General features: G+C 39.8%; 1 protein-coding gene across 2 annotated transcripts in view; it reads right to left on the bottom strand.

Annotated features, from left to right (window-relative positions):
* Window positions 1-2596: 2596 nt before the first annotated feature.
* The window catches only part of LOC113679838 (insulin receptor), a 25014-nt gene continuing 5150 nt past the window's right edge, over window positions 2597-22460 (bottom strand). Inside the window, exons 4-29 of one of the 2 annotated variants that reach the window (XM_089204955.1) lie at window positions 21725-21866; window positions 20978-21121; window positions 20137-20323; window positions 19325-19542; window positions 18988-19135; window positions 18164-18226; window positions 17269-17304; window positions 16530-16690; window positions 15909-16142; window positions 14550-14776; window positions 13612-13809; window positions 12075-12150; window positions 11410-11468; window positions 10711-10788; window positions 9567-9735; window positions 8737-8866; window positions 8162-8232; window positions 7430-7572; window positions 6691-6755; window positions 6085-6211; window positions 5307-5407; window positions 4987-5042; window positions 4790-4846; window positions 4518-4590; window positions 3909-4043; window positions 2597-3337 (exon numbers count right to left, since the gene is read on the bottom strand). In XM_089204955.1, coding sequence (XP_089061081.1) covers window positions 3112-3337; window positions 3909-4043; window positions 4518-4590; window positions 4790-4846; window positions 4987-5042; window positions 5307-5407; window positions 6085-6211; window positions 6691-6755; window positions 7430-7572; window positions 8162-8232; window positions 8737-8866; window positions 9567-9735; window positions 10711-10788; window positions 11410-11468; window positions 12075-12150; window positions 13612-13809; window positions 14550-14776; window positions 15909-16142; window positions 16530-16690; window positions 17269-17304; window positions 18164-18226; window positions 18988-19135; window positions 19325-19542; window positions 20137-20323; window positions 20978-21121; window positions 21725-21866 — 3324 coding nt within the window. In that variant the 3' untranslated portion in view covers window positions 2597-3111. The remainder of the gene's footprint in view (window positions 3338-3908; window positions 4044-4517; window positions 4591-4789; window positions 4847-4986; window positions 5043-5306; window positions 5408-6084; window positions 6212-6690; window positions 6756-7429; window positions 7573-8161; window positions 8233-8736; window positions 8867-9566; window positions 9736-10710; window positions 10789-11409; window positions 11469-12074; window positions 12151-13611; window positions 13810-14549; window positions 14777-15908; window positions 16143-16529; window positions 16691-17268; window positions 17305-18163; window positions 18227-18987; window positions 19136-19324; window positions 19543-20136; window positions 20324-20977; window positions 21122-21724; window positions 21867-22460) is intronic. The other variant, XM_089204956.1, reaches the window with a different exon arrangement.

Here is a 22460-nt window from a genome sequence, read left to right as displayed (position 1 = left end):
ACAACGTGGAAATGGTTTCAAGTTAAAATTGACATGCCCTTGGGAAGTGAGCTGTCATCAGCTACGGTCGACTATCAACTTGCCATTGGCTAGCCCTTGAATTTCACTGTTGAGAGATCGATGTCGTTTGTCACCCTAAATGAAAATCCCTTTGGGATAAATCGCCTGAAGTAGTTTTATGCTTCAAAATAAGAGTTTGATTCGAAAGGCTGCTGTAAATTGCAATACATTGTCGTTAGGACCTTCTAGCAGCAATAATCGGCTTCTCTTGTACATACAGTGTATCTTTAAGGGTAATAACGACGCGTTGAAAGCAGATAAATGTCGGCCATTGTTATATACAAATCATTTGTAAATGCTGTTTATAAAACTTAGTTGTAGATAAAGATTAAAAAACGCTATTGTAAGAACAAACAGACGTTAAATTGGATAAGTTATTTTAAAACGCTCTTCTTGTATACAGCTAAAGATTATATTTAACATGGCCGGAAATTGGACGTGTGTCATTCGTGCGTACGTGTTTTGTTATGTACTTTGCGTAACCACCTGTTGTCAGTTTCGAAACCAGTCGTTAACAACAATAAAACACTAAATCTTTGCTGCTATTACAGCTCATTGCATCTTGTTTGTTGACTCTCTCTCAGTCTGACCATTTCATTTTCGTCGATTACGAGATCGAAATCGAAAATAGCTAGCTGGGAAGTTCACCTTGTCTGATTCGCGTCATTAATTACGTTTCGACCCTTTGTTCTTTTGTTTTTTGACAATGCTTGTACATATGTTCAATTGGTTTTACATGCGATATTTGTCAATTGACTATTGGCCTTTAATTTTATTGCATGAGGGTTGCATGAACATAAATGAATAGCAAAACGTGATTGGTAGCAGCGCTCGAAAGAAATAAGGCCTAAGCTCGACTCTTCTCGCCTCATCAAGCACTCGCTTCAGTACCATGTTGATATTGGCAGGATTTCAAATTTTGTAAATTTAATTTGAATCCTTGAAAATCATCTCATTGCATTAAACCCTCATTGTTGCTCTCTCTCTCTCCTAAGGAACCTGAAGGTGGATTAACTTATCATTCAGGGGCTTTCAGTCTGACGTTCTTTCCTTCTTTTTGAGGGGGTGAGAAAGTAGTAACAGGATCCCTTGCGACCCCATGGGTATGAACCATTATTTGACTGCCTCATGAAAGCAAGATCTTTTTGTCATCAATATTTTCTCTGCTTGAAACAGAAAGTATATTCACTCTTCACTTTTTCACTGAGTCCAGCTGGGGTGCTGATTTCATTCCATTGCATCTCAAGTCTAATTCTAAGCCTTTTCTGTTAATGAAGGACACAACAACACATAGGGTTACTTTGTGATTCTCGCCAACTAATGTTTTTGTTAAGATTTAATCAAGAGAGTGTTGCTTTTTCAGGGATACAATGAGCCTACTTAGGACAGCTCTCAAAGGGAGTGTTTGGGAAATGGTCGTCCTTATTTATTGCCTGTGGGGAGGGGAAAGGGGAGTTTGGTTGTGTCCTTGAAGTTCACTGACCCTCTATAAGGCTCTGTAATATTTTCATGATATGGTCAATTTTCTTTAGCACCCCTCTTTAACTCCGTTGGCAACGACTGATCCCCCCCTTTGTTGCTCCTGAAAACTATGCGATCGCCCCACAAAAATATCCCTCCATCCCCATGGCGAGGAAAAAATGACAGGTCCCTTACCTGCAGAAGAAAGTTGAAATAAACGTATTTTTCTCACGTGTTTGTTAAAAAGAAAATTGTAAACAAGGGCGCTGAATATAGAGAATAATGACTTCCGTTAACGTGCACAAACATTGTTTTGCTCGTTGGCAACCAGGGTGATTTTTTTTTCATTATTGTTTGGTTCACAATATCGCCGACGTTGCCGCTAGGTAAATGTTAATATTTATAATAATAGTAATTAAAAATAATATTAATAAAAATTAATAAATAGATGACTAAACACTGCCCCGCCAAGCTCACCCAACCCAAATTAAGGATACGAGGATACCCCTAGCTTGCCGACAACGAAACTCGCCAATAGGAGAACGATGGGTGTGCACCTGCTATTAGAAAACTTTGTACTTGTTCAGCCTGGCTTTGCGACACTGTCATTGAAACTGTTAAGTTATTGAGACGAAAAGCTAGCACTGACAGCAATGCTTTTCATTTCAATCAGAACTGGAAAGTTCTTTCGTTGTATGTCAGTAGGCCACCAAGTTACGGCGTTTTAAAGCGTACAACTTTCTCCGTGAAGCCCAAACAGAATGGTAAATCAACAGGATATTTGTACCTGAATAAGCTTTGTACTCGAAACGTTTCGAGTTCTCCTTTTCGCTACCACAGATTTCTATGAATGTTTCAATTTTTCTTTCGCATGTTTTGCGAGGAAGTCGTTTTTATTTTATTTTTTTTAAGTTTCCCTTTTAATTTTGAGCGGGAAATTGGCGCGCGGCCGGCCAGAACTAATTCCCTTACGTTTGACCGCTGTGTTGTCTAGCCAATGTGGTCATCGTAACGTTGGTTCACTTCCAGACTGCAGCTTTCATCGGGCCTTTTTCCAAAGAAGAAGATGTGTGTGTACAGAGATGAATACTTTAATTTTAATATAGCTTTTTTCTTTGTATGACAATTTCTTAGAGCCAACTTCCAAAGAATGATCTAGACAGCATATTAATTTATCAGACTATCGCTTAGCTAAGGGCTTTTTTTTTCTTCTCTTTTCCTCGGGATGAAAGTTGGGTTTCATTTTTTTCATTTTTTTTTTCACAATTTACTTACAGGTACCGACGAATGTTGTTGTGAAAATCCAACTCCCCAAGGGATATACAGCTTATTTCCTAGACTCCGCTGGAGTTTGGAAGTCACCTTTACACGTTCTGACCTAAAAAACGTCCGAAATTTCTCGTAAATACTTTTTCATCGGGCAGAGGAAATAGTAGCATAAGAAGGCATCCAAATACATACTTTGTTGCTATTATAAAACGCCTATCGAAATAGTAGAAGGTCCTATACATAACACAAGGTTTTGACAGTGAAGAGCTCTAGTTATAATAAACTAGGGCGAAAAGGCAGCTCTTAACATCGTTTTATACATTAAGCCGCCGATTCAACGTTGTTAGTAGAGCCCGTTGTTTCAGCTCTGTTCTTGTGCTTGTAATGACTGCTTAACAGGCCTTTTAGCTGGTCTTCTGGAAGAGTGTGGTAAAAAGAAAGATGTCGGAAGTCTTCAGACAAGTCGTTCTCAAGCACACTAATGAGAAACACAAAGGTTGGTCGGGCTTTGGTAGTAAACTGCCAGCAAAGTGTCATCAACTCGTAACTGAAACGAAAGCCACAACATAAATGTCACAAGTCAACGTACAAGTACTGTCGGAACTTACATGGAAAAACGGAACTCGAAAATCTCGGCATGCGTTAACCCTTTACACCCTCACATCAGTATGCATATTCTCCATAATGTTCTCTATACATTTCCTTAGGCGCTGACGAGGAGACTTTGCTTAACAATCATCGGTAAGAGCTTCTTTAGTTGGTGACCATTTCCTTCATTCTCGTGACCTTTACGTGTGATTCAGGGTGGTTATTGACAGGAAAAATTTGAAACTAGTTACTCGTTAGTTTGGGTTTGAAATTTATAGGATGAGAACCTTGAAGGCGATAGAGCGTTCAGTGTAACAATCCTTAAAAAATCCACTACAATATCTTGAAATTTGTCATTCAGAAAATCCGTGGGAAGCTTCTTTATCCTGGATAACAGGATTTCCTTTTGGTTTGATAAATTAATATTTTTTCCCTAATGAAGAAAAAGGTAGCTCAAGGTGAGATCACTGTTTTTAACAAAAAAAAGCCAAACAACATACTCCACATAAGCTAACAGCCACGTGACTTACAGCCTATCAGGGCATTCCTCGGGTTTCTCCATCACTCCCCCGTCCACCACATATTTAAGGACCTCTTCATTGGACTTTCCAGGGTAGGGTTGGGCTGCCAATGTAGCCATCTCCCACATCACCACGCCAAACGACCTAAAACAGGCAAAAATTGCATATAGTTACTGCGTTCTGTTAAGCTACATAACAAAGAAAAATAATCAAGTTTGGCATCGCACCTTAACGTTATGTTTTCAGATGCTCGAGTTGGAAAAAAGGACACTTCTCGATTGAGTGTCGTAAAACTAAAACCGAATCATTCACGACAACCAATCATAGGAAAAGAGATATCACGAGGGGCCAATGAGAAATCAAAGTATAAAAAAGGAACTGCCTAAAGCGCGGAAAAGTGCGAGGGACCAAGTCGCCACTGGTTTTGGTTTTGAATCTAATTGGTTGTGAAAGTGGCGCAAATTTTCTGGAACAATAAAATAACGAAGTAAAGCAAAAACAAAGCAATCAAAGATTTCTTTTGTCACTCAACTGGAGATTGCTTTGACAGTGCATAATCACACAAAAATGCTGTGAATACTATGATGCTTTCTCTCAAACAACCTCTCTCCAACTTACCAAACGTCGCTATAACTTGTAAAAACACCATCTTTTAAAGACTCAGGCGCCATCCACCGCACAGGAAGCAAACCTAAAGGATGATTGAAATTGTAACTAGGAGAAAGTTGAATTCCCTCTAATCTTGGCTACATGCGCATAGAAGGTAGAGAAGACACGAGCTGTGGTTCTCGGCCTAAGTCTCACAGATCGGAACTCGACAAACTAAGGATGTCGGAAAATTGAAAGGTAATCACGGATGGGGAAAGAATGCATTCACAAAATAAAGCTACCTTTTCCTCCTTTTCTGTAGTAGTCTGTTTCGTAAATATCACGGGTCATTCCAAAATCTGTTAAGACAATGTTATACATACTCATTTAAAAGATATATACCACCACGATAGCCAATGAAACACAAACACATCAAAGACTGACGACCCAACATTAACACATGACAGACTTTCGAACGATTGAATAACTAAAAACTTACCTCCTATTTTAACAGTAAAATCCGCGTTTACCATGCAGTTTCGTGCCGCGAGATCTCTTTAACAAAAGAAGTATTCCGTTAGAAAAGATCCTGATTCTAACACGTCAAGGAAATATGAATGTTTCACCTGGAAAATTGTCACATTCTGAGTTCGTTAAGACTTGACTTTTGGGCCTGGGAATGGCTCAACATCTTACCTTGGCCACCTTCTTCAATGTAAAAATTTAAAGAACCTAGTGAACAGCTGGATAGTTGTCCAGAAGTCAATCTGTGCAGACACTTAGTCTATTTGCAAGGCAGCTATGAGGTATAAATCCTACCTGTGCACGTATTTTCTAGCCGCAAGATACGCCATCCCATCGGCAATCTCTCCAGCCATTTGGAGAAGTTCTTGAAGCGTTGGAGTTGGTAGAGTTCCTTCCTGTTTAATCAGGAAAAAAAAATTAATCTGATCAAAATTGATGATGAATGGTCCCAATTCCATGCAGATTGAATTCCACACGGCATCCCTAACCCTTTAGCCCTTTAGAGTGACTAGCACCTAATTTCTCCTTACAATATCACCCCTGAAACAAACATGAAAGTAACGAGAATAAAGGAAATGATCACCAACTAAAGTAACTCTTGATTGTTAAACAAATTCTCCTAGTCAGCCTCTTTAAAAATGTATGGAGAACAGTATGGAGAATAAGCATTCTGATGTTAGGGTGTAAGGGGTTAAGTTCGATTATCTTCGTGCCTTTTCTATTTCAGTTCACTCCATGAAATTCATCGTCCTTCCCAAGATTCTACCCGTGGGTAGTCATATCTTTTTTAAGTCCCATGCTTGCGAGAAATGTTCAACAGTTGAAACCGTTATTATCATCATCTATCATTTTACTTCGATCGACAGTTGAGTGAGTCACAGAAAAAAGTTTGGCGACGAGGTCGTCACGGGCAACCTTCCTCGTTTCCAGTGGTAACCGCCGGATCCTATTACCCGTGACATCAACACGACTTTTAAGTCAAAACACGGTCGCCAAACTTCCGTCGCGCTTCACTCAAGTGTAAAATCCTAGTATAACCACCGCTAAATGTTCGTTAGAATCGAGATCTTACCCCTGGCCGACGAGACCTTAAGAAGTTCTTAAGATCTCCCAGCTCCATAAGCTCCATGATAACAAGAGTAGGTTGCCCTTCTGAGACCACACCCAATAACCTTACCACGTGGTTACTACAGAATTGTCTGAAATGAGAGCAAAGACATGTATCAGAATTAGTTCAGAGAAGGACTTGATAAATGTGATGGTGGAATTTGTACGAATGGTAACACCACATAAATAGTATCAAGGATATATAACGCAAGGGTCACATCTGCCATCCACTTCAAAATTTTATTACAAAAATGTGAAGAACCACTTCTTAAGTTTTCGTTACTGCTTTTATTACCGAGACTTTTCGTGGCACACTAACGTTGTTTTGTCACTAAGAAATTTGTGACCGCCGAAATTATTGCTCTGTTTACATTACACCAATTTCAGGGATTTTTCTCAGGAATTTCAAGTTTAATGTTTCCTTATAACGCTATAACTACAGCCTCTTATAATCGCCACAAAGGCGTCAATCATTTTAGAATCAATTAAGACAGTGATTAAATTAGACCTGAAAATACGAAGCCAAGTAGCTGTACTGAAAAACTGAATACGACAATTTATGAACCCTCACTTCATAACAGACGCCTCTTGAAGAAATTCCACCCTGTCTCGAATCGACGCGTTTTCACTTACAGTCTGTAAAGAGGAAAATAACACATTGAACGATCGAGCAAGTCTTTAACCCTTTCACTCCTAAGATCTCTTTAGTAATTCCCCTCACTATCTGCCACATATTGCTCATAATTTTAGTCCTGAGAATTAAGTGTCGGATCAAATGGTAATCCCGTGATTACCCGTCAACTGCCTGAAACGCAGGAAAACGCTAGTGCTAAGACAAGATGGGTTTTACTTTTGAATCTGATTGGTTGGTTCGCACACTTTTAAGCTGTGAAAATTCCATGGCTTTCCATGATTTTCCCGGGGCCAAACCTAAATTCCATGACTTTCTAGGCTTTCCAGGACCCGTGCAAACTCTGTGAGAAGATGATTTGAATTCTTGGGCCAATCACAAAAGAATAACTGTTTACCAAATTAGGATTACCTTCGATAGCCAAATAAAAATGCGTACATTGAAGTAATGTAAAAAGGTTGCTGATCATTTTAGCCACCATGTTTGAGCAGATTTTACACTGGATGGTCATTTCATTGCCGCTTCAATTTTGAGAGTGGAAACAAATGCTAAAAAATGACGCAAGTTGAGTTAAAAAAAAAGACGACATTTTTATATTTCCTGTAAACATCTTTCACGTCTGTTTAACTTAAATTCGCTTTACGACAGAAAACATCAAGAAAGCAAACAGATTTAATACCTTCACAGCCACTCTACGCATTTGATCACCGGGGGTAATATCTTCAGCTTCTCCTTCGTAAACCATCCCAAAGGAACCATTTCCTAATTCACGAACCAGTTTGATTTTCTCTCGGGGGAATTCCCATTCATCAGGAATATACACTGCAATCACAAAAAAAGAGGGTTCAACAAAGTTTACATCAAAACTCTATTCCGCTCACGCACGCGTAAATATGATTGGCAGATCTCCTAGTTGATTTAGGAATTTCCCGGCCTGCCATTCAGTTGAATCTCACGGATAAAAGGAAGTTTTTATTCATTTTCTATGGCAGAGAAGATAAAGAGTAAACTGAAATTTCCCTTCAAAAGAAAGAAAAATTAATTGGGTTTTCTCTCTGAGGGTAAATCTATAGCCCCCTCTGGATGACGTGCGTCCATTTCCTTCTAGTCGAATCCAATGTCTGGTCTGGACTGCAACACACTTTCCAGGAGGAGAGAACGTATTGTGCGACCACACCAACATACGATGGCAAAGGAGAACAAGATTGGGGTTGGGATGGGGATGTAATCTAAAATTTCCCATGTTGACATCACCCTATACACTGTGGGACTCACAGAGTCGATGTACTTGCAAGTGATCTCTTTATTTAAATATTGAAAAAAAATCAGATTCACCCAGTTAGAACGTACCGAACTGTTGGAGAGAAAAAAGAAAAAAAAGAAGATCTTTGAGGAAGCAATTACCCCTTACCGTCTGTTGATGTCATGTATTCTGGGTTAACAGAGGCATAAAGTACACCCGGGATCTGTTCATCGCTGTACCTGATGTGATCAAACAAAGCATTGGAAAAGCGGTCGTAGAAAAGGCAAGCATGTGATGAGCTATTTTGAATACATTCATGGAATCTTTGATGGAAGGAACGCGCACAGCTCGGCTGAGCTTAAATAGAAAACAGCAAGGCCTACCACAAGGTAATTTGAAACTTGGGCTTTTGCACAGGAAGACAGAGATATAAATTCCGACTGTTGGATAAAACAACTGCAAGGAACGATTTCCTTTCATTTATTTAAATTTCCTTTCATGCCTTTCTTCTTCAATTGGGCGACATTTGCGGGCAGAAAATGGTTATTCATTGAAATTCTGTACGCTATAAGTCTGCCATAACTTGGTTAACCTTTTCGAGACTTTTTGGCGCATTTAAAAATTTCTTTCTAGAAACCCTGTTGGAATTTTTCAAAACAGAACCAAGAATTTGTCATTCATGTGAATTCATGTTGAAGAATGAGTTACTGTCACCATGGCAATAGTGAACAGCGCTACCTTACCTCTTGTATCTTTGACGAGCAATGTACCACACAACAAAACCACAAGCTAACACAAACACAACACTAGCAGCCAAGCTGGCTCCCACTATAGTCCCTAGGGACAACGCCTCTTTTTCTCCGATGGGAGGTACTGCAACAAAACACAAAAGCAAAATAATTTGACTAGGTACGAATGCGTTCCGTGGCGCAGAGAATTACAACCTAGTAGAAATTGTGTTTGCACCTTGTACCAAACGAAGTCTCTCTGGTACCGAAGCCAACCGAAGTTAGGGCACGGTTCAAAAGCGCTTGGTCTCCCTCGCAGTCGTCCGTTCAGATGTCGCACAATCGTACCCTTTCTTTTGAAGAAAGGGCTGCGTGACATCTAAAGAACGGCTGCAAAGAAGTCTGGGAGCCGGCTTGTGAGTTAGTACCAGTTCCCCTCTGCACGCTTTTTAATCCATTTCCCGGATATTTACTGAGAAACACTTGATTTGAATAACCACTATCCCTTTTGTAGTACATCCACTTGTGTTCTTTCACTTGGTTCTCGTTAGAATGGAGAATGCTGCAAACACCTTGTTGTGTACTCGTAAAATTCATGTAATTACTGCCGCTACATAAGCCTTTTCCAAATTCCCAAAAGCCGTTCCTTCAAAATAAAGCCGGGCGCCGAACTTTTCTTGTCAATTAAGGACTGCCGAATAAAAATCGTTTTAACCTCGCTGTAAAACAGAGTTTCTTATCACCTTGGAAGACTTTTTGGGGAGAAGAGTTGCAAAGCAAGCGCGACAGCTTTACGGTAGCTTTGGAGAAAGAGGAACTATACCAAAAAATAGCTTTAAACTTACCTGTGGACTGCGATTCAATGAAATACGAGAAAGACACAGTGTTACTCCACGATCCATTGCCGGACGAGGTAATAGCTCTAACTTGGGCAGAATAGTTTCCATCTTCTACTCGCTCTTGGTATGTTGACTCTTTACCACTCACACACTTGAATTCAGGTTGAGAGTCCGACTAAGAATTTAAAAAGAAATACAAAGAAACAAAAAGGTCTTTTTTTTCGCATTTGAATGCGGAAAGCAGTGTGGGATTGCCATGGCATCAATCTACGATTGGTTCTTCAACCTCACGCCACCATCTCAGCCAATCAGAAGCAAAAAATAAATCCATTCGCACTTTGCTCACCCGCTCCTCTCCGCGCTTAAGGCAGTTGACATATCTACCTCGACTTCCTATGGGCTACTTATGGTACAGTGTATTTTTCTCTCGTAATACCTGCGTGTGAGTGTATAAATTTATTTGTAGTTTACAGCTCCTAAGGGTCGATCAATTTACAAATCAAAATTAAAGTCATTTGTTGATTTTTTTGGAATTCTGTCTCTAGCTACTCAGTGTAAAAACAAAGTGCTCTTGGTGTTTGTATCATTTGGCTAATATCATTATTTGCACATGTATTTTATTCTGTTTTTTTACTAAATTATTGATCATAAACGACAGAGCAATTTTGTCATTCAAAGAACGTTTCAAAAAGATGACCTACGTTGGTTTCAAACTATGGTTTAAAATCAAGGTTATCCGATGATAATCTTTAATCTGCAAGGTCACTCATTACCCAAATCCTTCCAAAACACTTTCAGTTGGTCTTGGAAGCTTAGGTCTCGCAAAACAGTCTATTCTAAAACGGCACGCACAGTAACATACAATCTTCTAATGGCCTGTGCGAAGGTCCTCATTATAAGCGCTTCAGCACGAGCATTTCTTTGCCTGCGGGGAAGAATGAGGCCTTGATGAATGAGAGTCAACGAGAGGTCTGCAAGGGGTGAAACACCCTCTTTATTAGTGCCAGACTCCAGCCGACCTCCCCCCTACTCGCGTCCAGTCTTCCCGCGGGAGGAGAAACACGCGTCGTGCGGCGCTTATGACGAGAGCCTACTCGTAGGCTAGTCATTCGATTCACTGAAAACTAACACACCACTTCTACAAGCATACCTGTGTTATCTTTATATCATACTTGAGCACCACTCCATTTGGGTCCTTTGGGGAAACCCATGATAGTAGAAACTGTGGCTGATATAATGCATAGAAATATCTAAATTAATTTGTCACGACCCTGGAACAAAGACAAAAATCTGCCAGATTTTTTCTTTGTTCCACGAGAATTCGATACCCTGACCTTCGGATTCCGCGCTCTGATGCTCAACCACTGAGCTACAGAGAACTCTAAAATGCCATGATTAGCCATGACAAGAGCCTCATGAGAAGCAATCGAGTGATGGAAATTCACGGAATTTAGCAGTGAACATCCACGCGGTGGCTATTCTTGTTCACTGTTTCCTGGTCGAATTGGAATTTGAAATGTTGGTTTTTGTAGAAGGATGAAAACGGGAGGACCTAGAGAAAACCCTCGGAGCAATGACGAGTATCAATACACTACTCAGCCCACATGGAACGCCACGTCCAGAAATCGAATGCATGCCACAACGGTCGGAGGCGAGCGCTCTCGACACCATCCCCGCAATCAGCCATTTTCTTTGGAACCTGTTAAAAGACTCTTCCATTTTGAAGTTTTCAAAAGCCATACTCGGTCCTCGACTAACTTCATTATTGAAGAGTAACGTTACACCAGTTGAGGAAAGTAATGTGGGTTGCAATGAAAACAATTGACCTCATAACAAGAAATATGCTTACTTTTCCAGTGTTGTTGTCCATCTCGACTTTTAGGGGTGCTCCAAGATTGTCGGCCGTTTCTGAAATCAAGACCAGAAAAAAGACGGGCTTAAACAACTTCATAAATGTCATAAAAAGGTCAGGTCAGGTAAGGTCAGGTTTCGGGACTGAGACATGGCCGAGTCATTTGCGTTGCTTTCGTGGGTAAAATAGTTTTCTTTCACAGTGCCTCTCCCCACCCTCCCCACCCACCCAGGAGTATAAATGGGTACTGGCGAACTGTCAGGGAAACGTAATGAAAAACTGAAGGGGGGGGGGGGAATAACCTTGCCATGGATTGGCATCCTATCCAGGGGAGAGTAGTGATACTCTTTTTCTGTTTCATGCTATGGAAGGTGGGATAAGCTCCAGCGGGATGGGCTACTTGGTTCCTTAACACTTTGAACCCTTGAAGTGATCAGCATCTAATTTCTCCTTACAATATCACCCCTGAATCACTCATCAAGGTCACGAGAATATAAGAAATGATCAGCAACTAAAGCTCTTGATTTTTTTAACAACTTCTCCTTGTCATCACCTTTGGAAATGTAAGGAGAACACTATGGAGAATATGCATATTGATGTTAAGGAGTAAAGGGCTTTGAGAGGAAACATTACGCCACCACAACCTATGCTATATCACTCACCGTTTTTGTTTGTCATTCCCTTTGTGGTGGCACAAGAAGAGCCAGTTGCACATCCAACCTTTGTGCAGGCACAGACCTAAAAAAACGTAGCAACAGACCAATTTCAATACTTTCTATCGGTAATCTTTCAGTTAAAAGTTTAGTAATATTGTTAGCTCTTAATCGCTTTGTGACAATCCACAATGGAACATTGCGTGACGCCTCAGTGCGTGACGCGTAACGCCTCAGAAAAAGACCACGGTGACAGTCACACATCTCTTACGTCACGCCAAGGAACAAAATAAGGAAGCTACTTTCATCATCTCTATGGTTAATCGACTAAACATCTGAAAACGAAAATGACTTTAACCCTTGTCATTAAGGCGTCAGAGCGCGCGAAAGAACAGGTGCCCTGGCGGTAAGCGCCATGTAAGCGCACTGGACACCAAATCGCAAGTTCCGTTGCCTGCTTCTCGAAAGTCCTGCTAACATTACGGAACCGAAGCCATAATTTACATATCTTTACCTAAGGAAGAGTATTGCGGGTCTTAACTCAAAAAACAATACATTCCGTTAAATTTACTCAAATCTCTATAATTTGAATTTTAAAGTTTTCAAACCTCGATTTGAATGCAAACACGAAAAATAAAACCAGCTTTGCGGAACCGGTTATAACCGAAAATTTAGAGAAATAAGCCCCTGGCCCGGTATCTTAGTTGTGTTCTTGGACACGACAATTTACTTTCACAGTGTGTCTTTTAGCCCAGGTGTATAAACAAGCGACAGTAACTTTCGAGAAAATTTGATGAATTGCTGCTGGGTTACCTGCGCTTCTTCGAGCACAGGCGGCCCAAGCTACAGCTGTGAGATGATCATCTTGCGCAATAACAGTCATGAATTATAAGAGTTTGTATGGGCATATTTACGACCGCTCTAAGGAATAAAAAATACGTCAAATTCTCAAAAAAAAAACCTCACCTTACTTCCACAGTGTGTCGCTCGTTATCTGACCGCTTACTTTGATGAAAAGAGCCCATTTAAGCGAGTTGTTTATTTCGAGGTTTTCAACGTACATAAGAAAAGCTTTTCTTATGAACGTTGAAAACCTCGAAATGGACAACTCGCTAAAATGCGTTCTTTTCATCAAAGTAAGCGGTCATATAACAAGCGATACGCTGTGAAAGTAAGGTGAGGTATTTTTTTTGAGAATTTGACGTATTATTTTATACCTTAGAGCGGTCGTAAATATTCCTATACAAACTCTTATAATTCCGCCATGACTGTTATTGCGCAAGATGATCATCTCACAGCTGGAGCTTGGGCCGCCTGTGCTTCGAGTCGCGACACAAGGATAAAACCGGGAAACCCTCCTGTGGCACACAAGGATAAAACCGGGAAACCCTCCTGTGGCAACGAGCTGGTGGACTCGATCATTTCAGAGGGAATGTACTCAAAAATATTCCCCTCAAAATCCAACCAATTTTAAAATTGGTTTAAGTAATTCAGCAGCGCAACGAGCAGTCATTGCGCAAACGTAGCCTCATACATTTATACTTACAGTGATTGTGTAGTCAGAGAAGTGCCTCAGGTTTGTTAAAGGGATTTTATTAACGTTGCCATCCACAGCGAGAGAAGCATTAGGCTTGGTTGCTGGGACTGTGGGTCTCATGGAAGTCGGTTTAACTGATGTGGAAGACAACTTGGATGATGTTGTCTTTTTACCAGATGGTGCTGTTGTAGGCTGACACATGGGATTCTGGAACATAATACCGAGGTATATTCTGTGATAAGCTGAATTATAAACGTACTCTGATTGGTACTTACTCAATATCTACTGGAGGACAGATGGGTAGATGACATCACCATCAGCAACCTTTTGCTTCTTTATTACATCAAACAAATAAATTCCATGTTGCCGTGGGCCTGTACCGTGGCAGATTACAGAAGATTAATAACGTCGGTGACACGCTCCATTGTTCTTAACACATTCGAGGTCTTCTGTGCTCTTTTACTGTACAGATCCACGGCAACATTAACGAATCTATTTATTAAGTATTTAACTCAACTTTTTGAGTAATGTAGAAATAGTACAACCCAAAAACAGTCGGCAGTTTATTTCACATCATTACATAGTGACTGAAGGATGTTTTAAGTACGTCACAAAGGAAGAACAAAGAAAGAAACTGAGTATCCACTGTGATTTTAGTCCTCTCTCGTAAACTCTTAAAACTCATCCACTAACATATTGATTCAACTGTTTAATTAACCCATCTTCGCCCTTTACACGTGATGGGGACTGGCAAATAATTTCTCCCTAGCTACGCTATCACTGCTCAATCACACATTATGGTCGCGAGAATAAAGGAAATGATTCCTAACCAAAAAACCGCTTGATCATTGAACAAGTTCTCCTTGCCAGTACCATAGGAAATTTACAAAGAACACTTATGAGAATATGCATACTGATGTTAGGGTGTACAGGGTTATTGATCTAACCTGAGCATTATTACTGCAGTTCGGCTGGTTTAAGCCTGTGGTAGGTGCGGTCGTCGCTAACACAGTTTTGTTTGTTGGAGGTTCGTTGTCGTCTTCTGTTTTCGTAAAAAGTGTTTTGTACAAGACGTCTTGGAACTCCTTCGCGAATAATGCTGATTGTTTTTCTGGTTTCATTTTTTCTTCCTCCTTATCGTCACAGGTACAAGTCAAATTTGTTACGCAGTTTCCTGCAGAATTTAGGATATCATTGAAAACAAATCAAATGTTAAAGAAAACAAAAATTTGTAAGAATTTCGCTTCACGCGATAAAAAGCCGACAACAGTGCCGGTGATAACGTCACATACGCGCTTGTTACTTGAGAGATCATAGGTGAGCGCAAATTCAACAACGTCTACATCATTGGCTGAATTATAAACACATTCCACTGGTTCTTTATGATGATCTTCTGGAGGAAAGACGCATAGATGACATTGCCGTAAAACTTTTTTTTCTTTTTCATCATATAACACAACCTAATTTCATGTTACCATGGGTATGTTCGGTAACAAATCACAAAAGAAGTCAAAATACGGTAAGTTTCATGTGCCAAGTTTGGGTTCTTACCACATTTGGACGATTCTTCTCTATATTTACCACAATTCGACGTCATCCGTTATCTACTACAGGGCGTGAAATTGCGCCTAATACAGGCGACCAAATCCTGAAAATTGGTCGCCAAATTGGCGACTAGAATGTTTTATCATAATCTTACCTAGAGATATAGTGAATTAAAAAGATCTGCAAAGATAAATCCGCAGCAAACTTCCTCATTAAGTTTTTTCCAAAACGGAGCACATCATCCATCCTAATGTCCACTTTGTAGCAAGTTAAAGATCTTTTCCCTAACTTAATTTCTAGAACGATGACAGCGTGAAAAAAGGTTTTGTTTGTCTTTGAAAATGGCGACCAACTTTTTTTGAATTGGCTTCCACTTTGAAGAATTTAGGAGCCAAGTGGCTACCAGAAAAAAAAAAAAATTAATTTCACGCCCTGTACTACTGAACAGGTGCTCGGCAACATGAAATCAATTTGTCACGTAGACCTCAACAGATATTACATTTGACACAATTACCAACAATTGACTGGGTGTCTGAAACGTTCGTCCACCGAAAGTCAACTCCCAGTATTTCTTCAGATTTTCCTGACCATTCGGTCATAACTGGTCACACCCGATCAACTCGCGGGTATAGAATATGAAGTCTAACTAAAGAGAAAAGTGCAATAGCCCCAGACAGGATTTCAAAACAGACCCCTAACTCCCCAGCCCTATGCACAAGCCATGAGTAATTTTGGCTAGTTGTTATTTCATTCAAACTCACCATCAGGAGTGTTATCTGTGCTTCCCTCTCCATTGTTATTACCACCAAGTCTGTTACTGAACACCTGTCGACTGCACCAATCCAAATCAGCTTTCCAGGCAGAGTATGTACTTATTTCGTAACTCACAATGTACTTGGTTATGTTCCCATTTGGAAACAACGGAGGTTCCCACGTCACAAGTAATGCAGAAGAGTTGAGGTAGTTTGCCTCGAGACCGACCGGCTGGGAAGGCTCTGAAAGGACAATCACATCCAACAGAAACTTGGCACGCAGCGAAAGAGAGGCATGATAGATAGGTCATTAGTAAATTTGGATCGGTGCCAATATCTAGGCAAATGGTCACCTACCCTTTCCCACACCCAACAACATTCATCGCCCCACCCTTTCCCCTCTCCTTCGATTTGAGCTTCGCTCACCGCCTTAGCAAAAATTTCGCTCCCTTTCCAGCCTTCCGCTGCTATAAAAATTAATGATGGCTGCTATAGTTTTCTGCAAGATAGAAATTTGTCGTGCAGTCGACAGGTGCGAGCACTCGCCCGCCAAAATTGCACCTGCCCCGTAGGCTGTGTAGGGGAGGGGTAAGAGCGAACGTGATACTGATCTTTGATTTCTTCACTTACTGCTCTCCTTTGTCATAACAAAAACCAAGTCACTCTTTGCACCATCGTTCTTCAGTACAACTGCCTCAACTTGAAAGGCATACAGTTGATACGGCTTCAGCGTTTTAATTGTCCTCTCAATCTTCCGACGCTTTGTTATCAAGCCTCTAGAAACATTTACTCTGCAAACGACGTAACAAAATGAATCATGTAGCAGTAGCAAGATCTTTGTTATTGTAATATGTTAACATCGAACAAGTAACTTTCATTTCGCAAAATTTCCCGGACGGTTTACTGGTTTCCATATCTTTTCCTGGATGATGGGCACTAAGTCAGTATTCTGTCCAATTTGCGCGATGGGGTCGATTCCGGCCGGCCGCGCATCAATTTCCCGCGCAAAATTTCAAAAGGAAACATAGGAAACAACCACTGTCTCGCAAAATAACCGAAAGATAATTGAACCGTTAATCGAAATCTTTAATGGAAACAAAGTAGAGAAAAAGGAAACCTCTTGACTTTTCGAACACAAAGTTCATTCAAGTACTGGTATTCTGTTGAGAAACATTCTGTTTTAAAATTAACCGAAAAAGTTTTTCGAAATTGAAAAACCGTGACTTATTAGTTTGAGTGGTTGGTTGAAACCAGGAAACCATCAGACAGCGATATACGGCAAGACCAAAGCGATCCCGGATCACTTTAGTCACCCAAATGAAGATTGCTCTAATCAAATCAGTAAGAAATGATAGTAAAGTGTGCTTACTCTGGGGGCGGAACTGTATGATCAATTCGCGTCCAGCTGTGTAAATGAGAATACAAAACATACTTTGAAATAGACGCTTAAATTACATTCAATGAATCTTTGGTGATCAGTTGATCTGCGTGGGCAAACTAAAAATTACAATGAGATTCTGTATGTGTTTGTCCCTGCTTCTAATCTCTAATAGACTTCGAAGCCTTAGTTATCACCTTTTTTCTGGTTATTTTAGATATCAAATCTACAAGTGCACTTGCTTGTTTGTTTTTTAAGAAACTACAAAATAAAATTTGTCGGAACAAAGTGGCTACTACAACCGCTGTACCCCTAAATGGTTAATAATAACTATCAAAATAGGTTTTAACTGGAAATTGTCACATTCGCATGTTGGAGCACAGAACACTTTCCTAATCTTTTGAGACTGATAGATGATTATTACAAATCATGTAGAAGATCATGTAAAACTGGTTCAGCAGGGCACATTTTCGGGATCTTGGGTGCAAGAAAATTATCGTAAATAGGGATTTAAAAACGGGAAGACTCGCAGTTAAAACGTTGTCACCGTATTACCAAAAGTGACTAAGACAGGGTCTATAGTTGGCCACAGAATAGACTACTCTGGGGTAAGGGTTCTGCCAGAGTGGCCTGCGGCACAAACCCAGCAAAAATTGACCCAAACTCACCCCTCCCCGATCATTAATAGAGAAACTGAATGACATACAGTATATGTCATACTTGTTCATGGACGAAATCATTAACCTTTCACATAATTTTATATGATTGTGCTGGAGAAAACAACAATTGTTTGTGCTCTGGAACAGTACAGACGTATCATTCATTTCCATGTAATGCTTAAGATGCTAGCCACTAGGACAAAATGTGACAAGTCAATCTGACTTACATGTCTCCACTATCGCTGCTACAGGCATCCACATCAGTATATTCTGTTATTTGCCTATTTGGGCTACAGGATTTAATACACATCATGGACTAATAAGCATCTAATTTCTCCATACAATATCACCCCTAAATCAAACACTTTAGTCATGAGAATAGAGAAAATGATCACCACCTAAAGATGCTCTTAATTGTTGTACAAATTCTCCTGGTCAGACCATAGGGAATTTGTAAGGACAGTATGGAGAATATTCAAACTGGCGTTACGGAATAAAATGTTTATTACGAGGCTAACAGGGATTAGCATACGTGACATAAGCCAGTGGACTTTGTATCCACGTGCTCTCGGAAGCGTCTAGGGAGGGAGCTGCAAATACGAGCGGTGAAGCCAAAATAAACTGTCGGGAAGTGACAAGGGGGCCAAAATAACCTGGCAGCCTATTATTTCTTATTTGCCTTCTAATTTCAAACTTTTTGACAGCCCTGAATGATAGCTCTGCGAATTGAATATGTTAAGGCAAACATTATCCCTTGCTTGCTCTTTAGCCCTCTCTCTCTCTTTCTTTCATCCCGTTTCTGCTCAAAAATGTGTTTTGGCAAGAGCAATTCTTATAACAGGCGAGAGGTTTTCCAAGGGTCTAGCACTCACCCCTGGAAAACCACTCCCTGACTCGTCGTCCTACAGGCCTGCTCACAAGGCTATCCTAAGAAGGCATTCATTTTTAGTCACTCCTAGCAGTGAAAGGGTTAACTATTTGATAACTCTTGAAAATGTAGAACAGAGCATAATAAAACAGACAATGGCATTAAACCGAGTCAAGCACTTACGCCTCTCTGTATGATAGAGTGTAAAACAAGACATTTCTGTAATCATCGTTGATGATAGCGTCGTCCCATTCCACTTTCACACAAACTGGGTTACATCCTCTTGGAAGTGTAATTTCTTCTACAGTCACATTTATCTTTCGAACATTACCTGCCGACAAAAAGAAAAAATTCAATCACATCAAGAATGTGAGGGACTGCTTCAATTTATGTCAGACATTCTACCAACTGAGCGGCAGGCCAATCATTATGGCCAAATTATCACGAGTCATACAGAAGGCTTTCCAATCCTTACTAGGGAGGCCTGGGGACTCTTATACTAACTGTTTGTTATGCTTACATGCTACAGCGTTTCCATTGGTGGTGTCTGAGATATCAAGAACTCTGTTACTGTCATTCCTATTCCACTTCAGAATATCATTGATAAGTGGAGTGATCTGGCTTGGACATAGGTACGGATTCAAGTGCACCATGATTCCTCCCTCAATTATTGTTAGATTCTGTTGAAATGGCCACAAGGCTTCTAGCTTGGGGTTATCACGGATGGCCAAGGCATACCTGTAGGAAAAAAACCATGCAAACCATGCAAACCATCAGCGGTTAACTTTTAGGTCCATACCATCAAGAACTGTATTCATCAACACATTGTTGCCACTGCTTGTGTCAACCCCTTACATCCGCACACCAATATAAGAACGCATATTCCCCTTACTGTTCTCAAGAAATTTTCTATGCTGAAAACAAGAAGAACTTGTTAAAAAATCAAGATCTTAGTCAGCAATTATTTTCTTTACTCTCACGACCTCTTGAGTTAAAGTGGGGCTCACCTTAGATTCTCAAATTAGTGCCACCTTGAATAAGCCCCCTAGGAATGAGTGCCTCTTATGCCAACCAAACTCTGAAATAAGCACTCACTTTGAATAAGTGCCTTCCTGCACTGTCCCTATTTTTATATACAAGCCGTTCCAACTGCCAACTAGAAAAGTGCCTTAAATCAGATCGTCCTGTCAATTAGGCAACACCCTCAAAATAGGCAAACTTCTTCTCCACATTAGAATGAAATAGGCACCAAAGGTTGCTTATTCAAGGATTAACAATATCAACGTTTTAACCACAGAATATCCCTGTCATTAGCTCCCATTCTATACACACCTCTCATTGTATAAATCTGTTTTCATAGCTGGGGGGCGGGAGAGAAAATTTAAGAACTCTTTTGGACGAATTTCCCGCAGATTCTTGAAAAAGTTCAAAGAAGTCAGAGATGCGGACTCTCTGATCACAATGTAGCCCTTCACTTTTTCAATTTGCCCTAAATTCTCCTCCAGCTGTGTTCCAATACCTAGGAAGTTCAGAAAAATTTCTGTTAACATATTTAACCTTCTACAAGTCATTACCATGTGCAAGTAACTGCTCATTCCATGATGTGAATACAAAAACCAGCAAAAATGGTAAAGGAAGTATTTCCTTTACCTCACAACATAACAACTTCCAATGTCAATTGAAATCAAAATGTATGATGTGAGATAAACAGTAGTGCCTCGCTGCTTGTTGCTCCACTATGATAAAATTGTTGCTCCACTATGATAAAATTACCTCAGTGGTACTTAATTTCATAGGTCATATTTTTGGCTATTGTAAAATAAGCAAAATCAAAGACCCCCTGAATAAAAATCCTTGCAAAATAATCACAAGTGAAATTTAATTGCCTATAGAAAGTTTAAATCATAGGGAAAAAATATGATCAACATGTAATAACAACAACATACATTTGTATCAACATATACACCGATTATTAACTGTTCTTTCTACAAGTTGTAATTTGCATTTTCTGTTGTGAAATTAAATTTTAATCTGTAGAGATTTTGCATATGAAGTAGAGAATTTCGCCATCAAATGGTTGAACTGGTTTTCAGATATGACAACAAGTTTCTTGTAATAAATGAAATTTTAATATTGATATACACTATTCTGGAAAGGGCCAATGTCAACAGACCTGAGCCACCGCTGCCTCTAATCTTAATGATCAGATTTCCATCAATTTCTGTGCAGCCTTTGTATTTATTGAGAGTCTCCAGAGAGTCAATTGGTATTTTATATTCAATCTCAGTTGTTTTGCCTGATTCTTTGGTCTCACAAACTGTGAAATAAAAACATGAAACAAAACAATAGACAATGGTTAAGAAGGATATTAACAATATTGTACCAGTTAAGTGAGGGAAGTATCTACATCAGCAGTAAATTTTGAATGTGATACATGAAAACTGCTTTCACCAAGAACAGGGACCTTGAAGAATAATACAGAAGACAATGTGAATTTAAAAAGTGTTATTTCTAGTTAGAATATTGCAAATGGCTGGATGTGTTAAGTGTCTTGTAAGGCACCACACCTCAGCTTCACCACAATGTAGGTGAGCAGATTTGCTGCTATCATGGTTTGGGTAAGTTCCCTGTTATCTTCCAACACACCCCATGTTGGCTGAACCAACTCTCCAGAAATAGTAACACCATGATAACCAAGCAATTGAGGACTTTTTCCAAGTCTACAAAGCCTCATCTTCACACAAGGGGACTTATGTGGATTCAAGAAGCTTATACAAACCCAAGATGCAGTTGATCAGAGTTTGAAACCTAAGTCTCCCACTCTTCATTACCTCACATACTGTACCAGTACTTTAATTGCTATGTGGGTCATGAAATGCAAAATTATAATGTCAATCCCAAGAAATAGCCCTAGACATACCCCTTGGACATTTTTCAGTTGTACATTTCAAACACGATTTATTTCCTCCTTCTTTATAGCCTGCTGGGCAGACTTTCGCACACTTCATTCCAAGTTTCAAGTAACCACGAGGGCAGTCATCTATGCATTTGAACTCATCAATCTGAAAGTAAAATAACAATCATACTAATAGGAAAATCTCACTAAATTAAATTAAGCTTTATTCCACACTCTTCTTTATAGTATATATTTCCTAAACTGCTGACAAGGAGAATCTATTTAACAATGAAGAGTGTCTGTGTCTTTAGTTGGTGATCATTTCCTTTACTCTCCTCACCTCTGTGTGTGATTCAGGGGTGAACTTGTAGGAGATATTAGATGCTAGTCACTTTAAGAGGTCAACAATGGCTACCACACTAGTGCAGTGTGTTTAAGAAGTGATCTTCCTGAAGAATTTTGTCACCAAAAAATTCCAACCAATTTCCTATGCAATAGAATGGACTTGATCAGGTGATAAACCCTGTTGCCTTTCTTCATGGATATGATAATACCTGATATTGATGGCAGTTCTTTGAACTTGATCACTGTTTGGGATTAATATAGCTCTCTGCTGAATTCACTCGAATATGAGTTTAAGCATTGTTTTGCATTCATCTATGTTGTACTTCACTTGCCAGTTTTTGATCATTCAGTGAGACAAAATAAATCTGTCAGTAGACCACCCCTACCAAGCTTTTATTGAAACTCCTCATATTTT

This window comes from Pocillopora damicornis, chromosome 4, assembly GCF_964200805.1.
Source record: "Pocillopora damicornis chromosome 4, jaPocDami1.2, whole genome shotgun sequence".
In the NCBI taxonomy this organism is placed as follows: Eukaryota; Metazoa; Cnidaria; class Anthozoa; order Scleractinia; family Pocilloporidae; genus Pocillopora; species Pocillopora damicornis.
This window is presented reverse-complemented; position numbering and strand designations above follow the sequence as displayed.